At 34.7% G+C, this 13,603-nt stretch overlaps 1 protein-coding gene across 5 annotated transcripts in view; it reads right to left on the minus strand.

The window, feature by feature from the left end:
* ATP11A (ATPase phospholipid transporting 11A) overlaps nucleotides 1-13,603 on the minus strand; it is a 133,105-nt gene that overhangs the window by 20,050 nt on the left and 99,452 nt on the right. For all 5 annotated transcript variants that reach the window (XM_087757099.1, XM_087757098.1, XM_087757101.1 and 2 more), the window contains exons 14-24: nucleotides 13,284-13,447; nucleotides 12,931-13,002; nucleotides 11,121-11,194; nucleotides 10,765-10,868; nucleotides 8,808-8,989; nucleotides 7,864-8,115; nucleotides 5,184-5,358; nucleotides 3,827-3,929; nucleotides 3,426-3,571; nucleotides 2,394-2,453; nucleotides 652-779 (exon numbers count right to left, since the gene is read on the minus strand). In XM_087757099.1, the coding sequence (XP_087613225.1) occupies nucleotides 652-779; nucleotides 2,394-2,453; nucleotides 3,426-3,571; nucleotides 3,827-3,929; nucleotides 5,184-5,358; nucleotides 7,864-8,115; nucleotides 8,808-8,989; nucleotides 10,765-10,868; nucleotides 11,121-11,194; nucleotides 12,931-13,002; nucleotides 13,284-13,447 (1,460 nt within the window). The remainder of the gene's footprint in view (nucleotides 1-651; nucleotides 780-2,393; nucleotides 2,454-3,425; nucleotides 3,572-3,826; nucleotides 3,930-5,183; nucleotides 5,359-7,863; nucleotides 8,116-8,807; nucleotides 8,990-10,764; nucleotides 10,869-11,120; nucleotides 11,195-12,930; nucleotides 13,003-13,283; nucleotides 13,448-13,603) is intronic.

The following is a 13,603-nucleotide window of genomic DNA, read 5'->3' on the forward strand; positions in this document are numbered from 1 at the left end:
TACCTCTCAAAAAATGTTTTGCCTTTGATTATCTGCTGTTACCACTCTCTAAAATGTACTGGTTTTGCAGCTACAAGAATCAAAACCGGTTACTGTTCCTAATTTAGATGGCCACATGCAGTTAATTGGCAAGAACGGTATTTCAGGTAGCTAAGAATCTAAACCAGTCACAATTTCAATGCACAGAAGTGAGTCAACAATATGCAGAGGACAACATTGGACACCACACAGAATACATCCTATGATACAACACTCTAGCACTCAGTCCTCTTTTCTTTCAGAATAAAACATGTATATAGAAGAAACAGTATGCCTTCTCTTTTTAAAATACTTCTGTTCCCCCTGGCTGGAAAAAATAGAGAGTACTAAGACAAATCATATTTTGATTTGTAGAACAGTAATTTCTATTTTGCTTTCACTCACTAATGTAGCAAATGAATGGTGTGGATTGCAGTAGGTAAATATACATGTAAAAATGCATGTGTATCTATTGTAGTTTACAGACTGTGCACGTGGTCTTCAACCCTTCTGTTGCAGTGTATCTGATGTTCTACTGCAACCTGGTACAGAAATCCTGAGGACTTTGGTCGTAACAGAGAGAGATTCCACAACTGAACAGTCGAACTTTGGGGCATAAGATATTCGTTTTACCTGTATAGGGAAGGCTCTCTCTTGAGTGTGTCTGCACTGACATGTTGCTCCATTAGACCATACAAGAGGATAGGAAGGGAAGTGAAGCTGATATTGTACAGTGTTAGATACGCAGTATCATATAAAGTCTGTAGATGGAAAAGAATCAAATCAGCTAGTTTTAATTTTAAAACACTATGCACTGCATGCCACTTGATGTAAAATGGGTCAACTTCTTCAGAAAAAACAAAACTATATCCCTTCACGATGGAGGCAAATATCCCTGAACAGCTGCTAACTGATATGACACAACTCTGCACTTGTACCACATTCATCTGGAGGACACAAGGTCAACTAAAAGATGGATTTAATAGTCCGGTCCACATATCGGCCCCTCCTATCATTTCAACTGTAAGACCAACTCCACACTACCCAAACTGAACAACAGTAGATTCCTGTAGAGGCAGAAGCTCCTCCCTGGCACATCCACCCCCTTTTATCTCCTCCATGTCTACATAACATGGAGCCATGCAGGGAGGAAGGGGGAGTACTCCAGAGGTTCTTCAGCTGTGGGTGACTGCAATGCGCTGTACAAAGAAACACCCCAACATATCTTTGATTCTTCTTCCCTCTGAATGACTTTTCCATGTATGCATCATCATTGTAACTAGCACTCAAACTTACCACATCGCCCCATAAAAACAGTTGTTTATTTCCCAAAACCTATTTGGTGAATCATTTATGCCATAAAAACTGCTGTCAAAACCCCTTTTTTGATTCAGATTTATAATTAGCACTTAAAAGAATAGGAAATTTTACAACTAAATTTTCATCAACACATGCTTTCGTATCTAAATCCTAATAATGCTTGATAAAAACCAACAAAGTTTTCAATGGTCTTTTGAAATTAAAACCAAAACAGACCAAAACAATTAGTTCTGTCATTTTTACTCCTCCTGGAGCTTTCTTTTGAGACATTCCACAAATTCAAAGCAACAGTACTATTTTCTCCCAATTAAATCTTCCTCTTCTCCAATTTAATCCTGAAAACTTAATCCTCTTTTTGTCTAAGTCCAGTCATTCATTCCTTTGTTTTTTGCTCCCTCATTCAGAAGAAAGAAGAGGTAGATTTTCCTGCACAAATTAGACAAATTAGAGCAAAAGGGAGAAGCAAATAAACAAAAATTTAGAAAGGAGAATACTGGATCCTCTGCCATCCTCATCCATCTGCTATCATCTGCCATCCTCATCCAGAATGATGGCACTTCTCTGGTGAGCAGCAGTTCACTTTTCCTCTTATCTCTCCGTGTTTATTTTTCCTTTTCAACTATTTGAACGCCACTATTTGTCTGAAGTTTGCAATTCATACCTGCACGCCCCAGAGAAGACTACTTTATTCTTCCATTTTCATTCTGAAAATGAACTAGTTCAATTACTTGTCTTTCAGGATTGCCTCTGTCCATGTTCAATAAGCTTAAACCTAACAGACATTTCACTTTGCATTGCCATTTCCTAATTTTGGTTTCCTGTATTCTTTGACTTTGAAAATAAACATTGCTTTTATGATAATTCATAAAATTGATTTCTGTAACTTAATTGCAATTGCCACTGAAAACCATGATGCTGCTCTTTTTACAATGTGTAAACTAACCTAGAAATTTTCTCAGCTGAACAGGCACAGTGCTAAAGGATCCATTTAAAAAAAAAAAAAAAAAAAAAAGCCAAAGAGAAAACGTGGCAGTGAGGGAAAAAGAACAACTAACCTGTTGTGAAAACCCACAGAAGAACTGATATAAAAACTGAGGAAAAATGAAGCAGACGTTCTGAAAGACAAAGTGACACAGTTGTCAAGTGAAATATAAGCACTAATTTATATGCTGTACAATGCTATAGCTATGTATATCATAGTTTTATAACACTAGTAATAATAAACACTGCAGGAACAGTAGAAAGCGCTGCATACATGAAACATCAACATCCTCATCTTACAGTAGTACTGTTAAGAAAAATACTTAAAATATTTTGAAAGCAAACTTATAAGGCTACAGTCAAAATTCAAGGGCAATGAATTTTGCAATTCAGGAGCACAGCTCAATTAATGCAAGGCAAATAAGGTACAATCCACAGTAGGACACAAACTGTGATAAGCAAGCATGGATACTCCAGTTAGCATGGTTCCCAGCAGAGTAATTTTAAGATGTTTCTAGCTGTGACCCCAAACTTCATCCTCTCCTAACAATACATATAGTCAAACACTAAGACCTTGAATTATCTTCTAGAAGGTTCCTTTCTATAATCTTCCATTGCTTACTGAAAGAACCTTGATTGGATCCCAACATTTAGACATAACAAAACCATTTAAACAGGGGGATGCACATTATAAACTTTCTCCACCTACACTATCCTCATGAATTTAGAAACTAATGTAAATTAAGTTACGTTAAGTTCTCAAATACTATTTCCATCTTGATCTAAAAAGCCATGGTAGAGAGAACCCAGAAGGTACTGAAAATAAGTAGAACAGTCTGTGTTGGAATTTCTAAGGGGGGGGAAGGACAAGGCAAATTTTGCTTTTAAACGTATCATAGATTGCAGAATATATCTATATAAAAGCTATTTCACTTCATGGTCTGGATAAAAACAATAATCTCATTTCAGCTTTGCATCTGGCACTCAACAAAATCTCTTCATGGAATTATTGCTTTTTTGCATCATTGACTGCACAAACGGTATATAGTTAGATATTACCATGTAAGTTTTTGAGATTTATGTAATTAGAATAAGCATTCTCCTACCTTATAAAAGAAGTATTGCACAAGTTCAGATATCCTAACATAATAAAAATGCCCATGAACAAGCAACATTTTTTTCAAATGTTTAAATTTAGGTATTGCATAGTCACTGTTTCTTGCTGCTTGACGACCTTCTTTGCCAATGATTCCTTTAAAAAAAAAAGTGATGAAGCTGTTTAGTAACTGAAGAACTATTTCAAGGATACAATTATTTAAAAATTATATAATAATACTGTGACATTGATCTAATAAGAGATCACCACCGTACCTCACAAAATTCCTGGGGTAAATTCACTAAAATTTGTCTAGAAAATGTATAAGCTGATTCTTTGAGATGCTTGTTTTTAAGAAGTAAACGGGTTTTGTCATTTCACTTGAACTAATATTCTAAAAAGCACACTTACCTATACCAACATGTGCTTCTAGAATCATACTGACATCATTTGCTCCATCACCAATTGCTAATGTGATAGGATGCTCCTTTGATAACTTAATCAATTTTACAATCTGGAAAAAAAGAGTGTTAAAAACTCTTCTCTGTAATGGCTTGCTTATTTTGCATGAGTGTACAATTAATCAAAAATGACCAACACAGTTGTATAAGAAATTCTGTGAAGGGACACAAAAAACAATATTACCCAATGCAACTACTATGCATAAATATCACAGTAGTTTCTTGATACTGAAAGTATTTGTTCCAAATATAAAATAACATTTTTCAAATACTTCCAAACTATTTTGAGAGAGATGCACAGGAGGAAGGAAGAGCAGAAGAAAGGAAGATATTGTTGAGATTGCTTAATGCTGTGTAAGTGCATTAATAAATTAAATGCGTTCCACAGACAGAGCGTACAATTTCAAAGAAATCCTGAAACTAGAGACCGAAAGATTCTTTAACTGTGCTGAAATTTTTTCTTACTATTTAAGAAAAGATGATAGGACTGTGTATATATCTAAACACTGTTGACACAGAAACTGTCCAAAAAGTTGACTTAAAATCTCTCCATTCTAAATGATCACCTCTGCAAATCAGACACAGAGTCAGCTGCAACTAAAAACTTCTACAAACTTCCAGACAGTTAAAAGTGCTGGCTCAATACATTTGTTAAGATGAATAAGGGCTACATAGGCTGTACCTGAGCACTGAGAAAAAGACATGACAGTTTGAAATGAAAAAACAAGTGTATATTCCAATGTTTGTTTCCTTTAAAAGTTCTTCAGCTATATTGAGATGTTTCAGTAATGGAAGGATATGTTTTTACTTGATACAAACTAGTACGCAACAGTCAAGAAGTATTTAAAATGATAATGCACACATTTTTCTGTCTGGATTCTTCTTTCATAGCTTCCCACTTACGTTAAAAATAGAGAAGAAATACCACTCTACGGTAATAAGTAACGCAGGTTCTTGTAGTATCAACAGATAGTAGACTATTCAAAGCTTGTTAGGTTAAAAAGGAAGCAATTAGTTCAGTTCATTAAATATGCTCATTTATCAGCATGTACCAACCATAAAATTTGCACAATATGTACATAAATCAAATTCAGGTGCACAGCTGGGTGCCATTTTAGCATATCATTATCTAAATTGCTTGCCAGTAGAAATTTTCCCCTCTCCCCTTTTTTTTTTTTACTTTTTCCATTTCAGAAGATACAAAAGCAAATGATAACATTTTAAGTTATCATAGTTAGTCATACAGAATATTAACTTTCAATATTTACATACGTGCACAGCTAACAATTATGAAATGAAATACAAACCTGTGCTTTTTGCAGAGGCGCCATTCGACAGCATAACACTGCACTGCAGTTCCTGCAAATTTCAAGAAAGAGCTCTCTGTAGTTGCCAGAGCTCCCATCTTGTCTTGGCTTCATTATTAATGATAATGCTGCTCCATCAATAATTAAACCATAATCTTGCATATCAGTTGAAAGTCTGTTCAGGGATAAAATATAAACTAAGAGTCACTGTAAAATTCTCAGACATTTTAAATTTGACAATAGTTCTTTTGTGAAAATTAATTAATGAAAAAATAATGAGTATGGAATACTGCAAAATTAATATACTTCTAAAGGAAATTCCTTGTATAGGACTGCTATTTATGACATTTTAAAATTCTAGGTTATGTTGAAATACTCAGTGCTTCACCAGTTCAAAGACAGAAATCTGATATCTCTGACTTCACCAGTGAGTATGAGTGTATAAACCTTTCAGTTTGGTTTGAAAGGGCTCCAAGAACTGCAGTGAGGTAAACTGAGTTGCAGGAAGAAAGTTAATTTTGTGGCACATTCCATAATATAGAGAAAAAAGTTAAAGGGAAAGGCGTTTGATAATCTGAAATCTACTTCGATGAAGCAAATAACCTTGTTTTTCAAGGGTCTACATTTAAGGAAGTAAACCATGCTTTGAAGGAAATGCCTAAAATGGACTTGTTGGCCTGGAGAGATAAGGCTACTGCCTACATTTACAGTATGTATACTTTGCGTTTAGCGTGCTGGCTAAGTCCACTACAGGTATACCTGTAATTATAATATTATAATTATTATATATGTTATCTATAATATCACAATGTATTATTATATCTATTAATCTATTACGGGTATACCTGTAATGATTTGGACATTGCTATAAGTGTAACCGTGGTCACATGAAGCACAGTTTACCACAATAACATATACTGAACAATGGTGGAAGATGGTCCATCCACACTGACTGCCGCGCTACAAGAGTGGTTTTCTGCATCATCCAAACTCATTATTTCAGAGCACCCTTGCACTTGCCTTCATTACACAGCAGCCTCAGGCTCAAGCTCCGCAGTGAGTGTTCTATAAACATACATCGAGGTTTATTTGTGCTCTAGTTTCAGTGCTCCAAGGTTATACTACTGTGCGCGGGTTTTCAACAAACATGGCTTCGCCAGGACCAATGTTTGTGAAGAAAACACCATATTTATTAATATTAATGTAATTTAAGTATCTCCATCTTAACTACTAGAACACACGCTATTTTTGACAAATAATATAAAGTACTGTAAACTACATTTAATAACAATTCACAGATATTTTCAGCACTTTGTCACTATCGGCACAAATAGGGCAACACCATTAGTATACAATGATATCAACCAAAAATGTATTATTATGAAGTTGAGGCAATGTACTGAATGCTTGACGTATTATAGTGAAAAATTGTCAGCATAAATTTGAACATCCAGGCAGAATCTTGCTATTACTATCTTAGCACGTTCTCCAACGCTGGAGCCAAACACAAAAAATTCTTGAGTCTTAATGCCAAGAAAATTGGCATTGCATAAAAAGTTAAACAAACATGTTTAAAACATATGTTGTAAGACCTGTGGGATTTAAGCTAAATGTAGTACAGATGATATAGAGAAATACGATTTATTTAACTGAATATACAAATGCTCTTGATTAGACCAATGGGACTAAAAGCATAAGAGCTAAGAAAAATGCTCAGGCTCAGAGTTTCAAGTTGTAAGGCTATGAGTTTTAGAAACTGTCTGCTAAAATACAACAAATGATTGTTAGCTTGTTGTTCCTTTACTACAAACTTATTGCAAATGCATATTAAATGGACTTGCTAGCTGGTTCCATATTAAATAGAAAACCAAAGCAAATACACACCATTATGTCTGGAAGACAATAACTTCTTTTCTTAACATCTTAAGATGATTATGTTTTAGAACCTAATTCTTAGGTTTTTACAGTGGGGCAAAAAAGAGCAAGTAATGTGTACCAATTACTAAGCTTCAAGTAAGTAGCCTAATTTACTACCTGTATTTACATTATACCTGCTTTTTGCTTTTTAATGCCATTTTCTATGTTCTTCCATGTTATGTTTCAAGGAAATCACTTCTGTATACATGATACTTATCCTTCTTTGGATATTCAAAATACACAAAAGTCAATGGTTTCTTTATAATTTAGGGCACTTTAAGTACTTTTATGCACATGAGAAGATTTGGTACTATGCTGTTGCCTGTTACCTGTCTGTAAACGTAGCATAATCTTCCTTAGAAATAGCTCAGTAGGGCCAAATATTGTTGCTCCCTGTGGCCTTGGTCTTATCAAGAAAGTCATATCACGTTCTAACTCTGATTACAGGAATAAATCATATCTGCTTCCTTTTTAAAAGTTAGACACAGTATTTTGCTTTACTATTATTTTTGCCAAGAATAAATATTTTTGCAGTGGTTGTGATTTTTCCTTTAACGGTTAAGGCAGTACCAGTAACGAGATAGAGACTGCAAAAATTTAAACTTATATAGAACAAACTTATACTTAATTGCCATACAATAATTCACACTTTAACAACAGAAACATAGCATGTTACTGCTCTTAAGGTAATTGATCAATCATTTAATTGTTTACGAAATGCACAGAAGCCCATTACTGGCTAAAAATTCAACTTTTTCCTTACCCTGAGAAAGTATCCCTGGTTAAGCTGCCATTGTGTCTTAGGACAGTCTTGCTTAGGTCAAAAAGCACATCATGTAAACTCTGTTCCTCAATTTTCTTTGTGGTTAGCTCAAGTATTTGTGTATTTCTCCGGAACAGTTTGCAAGCGTAGCAAGTAGCTGCAGCAGTCTCCATTTTGTCTCCTGTGAGAACCCAAACTTTAATTCCAGCTTTCTGGAGTGCTTCAATAGTGTCAGCAGCTTTTTCTTGTAGTCTGTGGAAGTCAAATGACAACATACGTTGATAGAGTGCTTGGAAATGAGAAATTCCGAGGTCCTTATTGAAAGGTTTCCATAACCAAATAAAAAATTTCAATAAAAGTTATCAGATCTAAGAATTTTCCCCAAGGTGTGAATCAAAAAATGTTTCGGGGAGTAGTACATTATAAATAATTAGTTTTGACACTTTCAAAGTGCTCAAAGTTTCACCTTTCATTTATATAGCCTAAAAGACAAGGTGCTTCATTCCCCAGACAAGTACTTCAATTGAAACATTTTCAGTGCTTTCAGCTAATGACATCAAACAGCGAAGTACTGCTGAGTTATTAAAGTTACCTCCCAGTTTTATTTTTGAATTTTTTTAAGACCTAAAGATTCTTCCTTCATTTCCTCAGTACCCATTTTGTAGTTCTTTCCTCCAAAACTTTTCCCTACAATTTGTTCAACAACGTAGTACATGAACTGCATCTAAATGGCTTGAATATACTGATTTTTGTACACTTATCTATTTTTACTAGCTTACTAAATTATAAAGTTACTATGTGTAACTTTAGTAAGCTACAGGTATGGAATTGATTCAAATAAAGGGTTTTTCAAATAAATCTCTAATCCAGAAAAAGAATTACAAAAGACACTTCAATTACTTTGGTAACATTACTAAACATAAGAATCTAAGAAATGTACCAACCGATCTTCAACAGCTGTAGCACCAAGTAAAATAAAATCTCTTTCTATCTTCTCATACGCTTCTGCCAATTTCTTTTCCCGGTCCTGGAGGGCCAACTTTGCATTCTGAAGCAGCTTCTGTGCATTACTATATTCTTCTGCTGTGAGCTTTTTATATGCAACGCACAATGTTCGCAGTCCCTCCTAAAGAATGTAATCAAAAGAAACAAAATGCCTCTTAGAAAACTCGTCAGACTTCTTGCCAGTGTTTATGCTGGAATATTTGAAAAATTTGAATTATTTTACAATTAACATGAAGAGTCCCACTACTCACTTTTATAGTGAAGTGAGTATAGTATAGACCAGTACAGTATAGTCTGAACTAGAACATGCGTCAGCCTGATTCTGTGCTGCCCTAGAAGGGACAAACCTCATTCCTCCAGAAAAGAAACACCTCAGCCACCCAACTGGATATATGAGATTACCAGGGAAAGGAGAGTCAAAGTAAAGGTTTCCTTCTCTATGTGTATAATTAGGCAGGATGAGTCAGAATAAATAACAATAATATAAATAGTAGCTCTGCAGAGTCTGATTTGATGCTGTGTTGCAGCAGAGACAGGGACAAAACATCCCAGAGTGTTGAAAGTGAAAATCCAACTGTGCCATTTCAGTCAAGTGAAAACTAGAATTTAGCTGTGGGTGTTTCAGACTGGATCAGACTTTTGGACTGTGTGATGAATAAGAAAGGGAGCATATAGACTGTGTAAGGAGGGAAAAAGCTGCTACAACACAGAAGGGAAGTTTTGTCAGCTCAAATATATTGCCTCTCACAACACCACTTAACTGGCACTTCATCTTCATAAACTTTAATCCACTAGGTCTTTGTATAGTTACTTATGACCAATCCAATAAGTAGTACTAAAAAATCTCCCTGACTGTTGATATTGATAAGGGCATGTTCCAGGTGGCTGCCTCTATCTGCTTTCAGAAGCTTCTGTATGTAGGAGCCAGCCCTATTTCCAATTACCCAGGATGAAGAAATAGTTCTTGGTCTGGATTCCTTTCTTGACAGACATTGGATGGACATGATATGTATACACTTCTTTCAGTTTCACTAGCCTCCTTCACTTGTAATTATCAGAGAGCTGTTTCATATAGTAAAGCTTAGCAAAGCACTTTGGCAAAGAGTTTTGAAGCTTCCCTTCAAAACAAAAGCAGGTAACACTGTAGGTATTTTTTCACAGATCTGTAATAATACTTTGTTTTCAGTTTGAGTACTGGATGCCAGCAAATTTTATCTTATTTATAAGACTGGCAGTCATATTCCATTGCAATGGGTTCTGCATATTTTTGGCAGAATGCAGTATTTTACAACTCGAAAAACTACCTTTTAGGTAAAACCAAGTTCTGAATTTCTTTTAGAGATGATCAGGCAGTTCATAGTTCATTTTTAGCAAGCCTTTAGTGTATCCTTTAGTGTAAGGATAATCACTGCACTGTTTCCCCATAAGAAGTGCATTTGTTGCTGCATTTTGCTCTAATGGCTTTTCTCTTTTAAGGGTTTGTAAAGCAATCAAAGGCAGCAAATCACAATTGCTAAGTCCGGGGACTGAAAGCAAGGATGAGATTTTCAGTGAAGTTTTTCACTTTTCTTTCATTCAAAAATTAATTCAAACCACCACAGTTGTGAAAATGCCATACTAAAAAGCTAATTGATGACCTCTGGTATAACATACTGTTGTGCATATCTAATGCATTCATATCTCACCACAACTGCCATTTGGAAGATGAGATGGAGGTCAGATTCAAATAAGGGAGTAACACAAGCTGCTACCCATACAGCTTGTGTGCACTTCGGCATAGAATAATCTTGGTGCCTGGGAAGACAAATCTGTTACCAGATCAAACAGGAGGTAAGGACACTTAATTTTCTTTTGACACTGATGTCACATGAACAGATCAATAAAATAGAATCTTACCACTGCATTGCGTTCAACTCTGGATCGTATTTGGTCAATTTTGCCTTCTTTAACTCTAGGAAATATGGAAGAATCTGCTCCCTTACAAAACAGAAATATATCACCTAAAAGAGACAGCATATGGAATTCAAAATGGCCAAATACATCTTTCTTCATAAAACCATCCAAATTAATAAATCTTCAAAAATATTTATTCCAACTTTTTAATAACATTTGCACTCATGCTGGTACCCGGTCCCCTTTTTTTATAAAGAAAGGCACACAGACTGTGATTAATTCTTAACTCTTTGATAAACCTGAAATAAATTCAAGTGAAACAAAAACAGCTAAGAGAAAACAGAATGTGACAGCCCTACCTGTTGAAGATTTAACAATTACGCTCATTCGCCGTCTCACAGAATCAAAACTCAAAACCTCCAATAATTCAAACCTGAAACAGAAACAGAAGTTTTTTTTTTTTTAAAACTCTGCTTTTCCAGATCCCTAAACTGGTTATTACAACTTCGAGCATCTCAAACACATGACTTCTAACATGGAAAATTATGTTGAGTACTATGGAATATGGAACTAGTACAGAATGAAACAAGAGGCTACAAATAATAAATATGGAAGGCCCTCAGCTCCTAATTACTTGAAACAGAATTTGGCTGCATGATGTTCATAAATATGTTTGGATGTATAGTCAATATAATTTATTTAAGCAGAAGACTAGAAACCTTGCAGTAGAGCACTATACTGCTTATAAAGTAAGTAAATTCCTACCTATAATACCTAGGCATAGCCTTAGAACTTGAAATGCGTAGGTATTTACACAGAATTCTTTAATATTTTTGTAATTTTGGCTATTCCTATCTCCCAAAAGTGCCCACTTAATTTCACAAATCTTGCTCAAGTGTTGACTGACAAATTATTCAAGTGAAAAAACATTTCTTTTTACTGGTTTTATATTTGCCATTGTTTTTATGACTTTATTTTATCCCATATTCCTTTCCTTTCTAGGAGGAAAAATGAACACAAACTCCTGTTGTACTGTTTCTGTATAATTCATCAATTTATATATTTTTATCATTTACTCTCTTACTTATTTCCTTTTACCTACAAGAGACGCCCTTTTTCCAGCACAAACATAAGCATCCCAATCATTAATCACAATCTCTTCAGGATTCATCTGTTAATACTTTGCTTACAAAATAGATCTGCTTATTTAATTATATCATTCAGTTCTAAGTCCTTACAGCAGCCCGGGATTCAAACCTGTGCAAGGCCACAGTGTTTATTTCATTAAAAGTTACAACAGATTCTAACAAGGAGCTGGATCAGGCCTATGTCTACAAACTGTGATGCACTTTGGAGAAAATTCCTGTTAATTATAGTGCTTTCATAAATCACCAAGTTATACTGACTCCAGTCCTTATGAGTTGACCCACAAAAATCTGAAGTAACCTTCAGGAAAAATCCTCCATATTCCCCTAAAAGGGTATAGGATACCCTAACAGCAGGGTTCCTATATTTGTGTCCAAGAGTCCCTGTGTAGTTAGCAGAGTACACATGCAGGAAGACACAGACATGCAATAGCCTTAACCAGTAGACATTTACAGAAGTGTAAGGTAACATTTTCAAAAGTATGTACATCCCATTAAACTGCTGTACTACTTAAATGTTATTGAAAATTTTACTCAGATTTATTCTACATGTTAAAGGAAAATGACAAAAACAGTACCTGTTTTAAATTTTCTTTGAACCAGCTATAAAAATATATTCTATAGATATCACCCTCCTGTAAATTATACCGATTATTTGTGAAAAACAAATGGGGTACATACCATTTTCTGCTAAGAAAATATTATTTACCATATAACAAAGGAAAAATAGCCATAGTTCCTAAAACTATTAGGAACTACTAGATTAGGTCATGGACCCCACACGACACCTTTGTTGTTATATTAATATTTTGTACTGCATATACTGTCCAACTAACAGACTAAGTGAAAATATAGAACTACAGGGTCTATTAAAATTATAAAGATTAGTAGATCATTTATTTTTCTACTAAAATGTAGAATTTCTGACTTTTCTGAATTAAAAATTGATGTATAGGGTAAGAATGATTTATTAAACACATCAATAAAAACATCAGTTCATTTTGTTACACTTTTAACGACTCACTTCTCTATGTTATTTTCCCGATTTAAGATCTCCATAAAATTGTCCTTCAGCCTTAGATAGGTGTAACCAAGTCTGTAAAATGAAACATACATCAAGAGAATGAATACAACAAATGCATAATTATCCAGTTTAAGCATGTCATAAGGATTTAAGACCAAGCTTATCTTTTGAAAACAAAACCCAAACTGTTTTTATTTGGGTTATGAATACAAATAATCATGACTATGTTAAGAGAGTCATCAGCTCTAGACAGTTTGGTGTTTGTTATTACGATTTTTGTGCTGTAAACAACTTTGAACTTCAGTGATTAGATCTCTAGATTAAAAAAGTATAATATCTGATTACACACATACCTCTGTATTCCCTCAACTAAAGCAACTTCATCAGGTGATGACGAAATATATATACAAGATCTTCTTGAGAGCTGGTTTTTCTTCAGTCCGTCTACGCTGTCATCATCTTTTACCTGAACAGTGTGGCAAAGACAAAGAGCTCGGAAAAACAGTTCCTCTCTCTCCTAAAAAATAAAAGGAATGGTTGTCATTATGTGTGATCACTTTCAAGTATTCCTTTGAAACCTTTTCTTTTGGAAGGTTAGCAATGTTACTGATTACTCCAGTTTATTATCAAATAAAAGCAGTGTCACAGATCACGTGCCCTTTAGGGGGAGCGA

The sequence above is a fragment of the Nipponia nippon genome, unplaced genomic scaffold (assembly GCF_047370975.1).
Source record: "Nipponia nippon isolate SJK-2023a ecotype South Korea unplaced genomic scaffold, ASM4737097v1 scaffold_2, whole genome shotgun sequence".
Classification (NCBI taxonomy): domain Eukaryota; kingdom Metazoa; phylum Chordata; class Aves; order Pelecaniformes; family Threskiornithidae; genus Nipponia; species Nipponia nippon.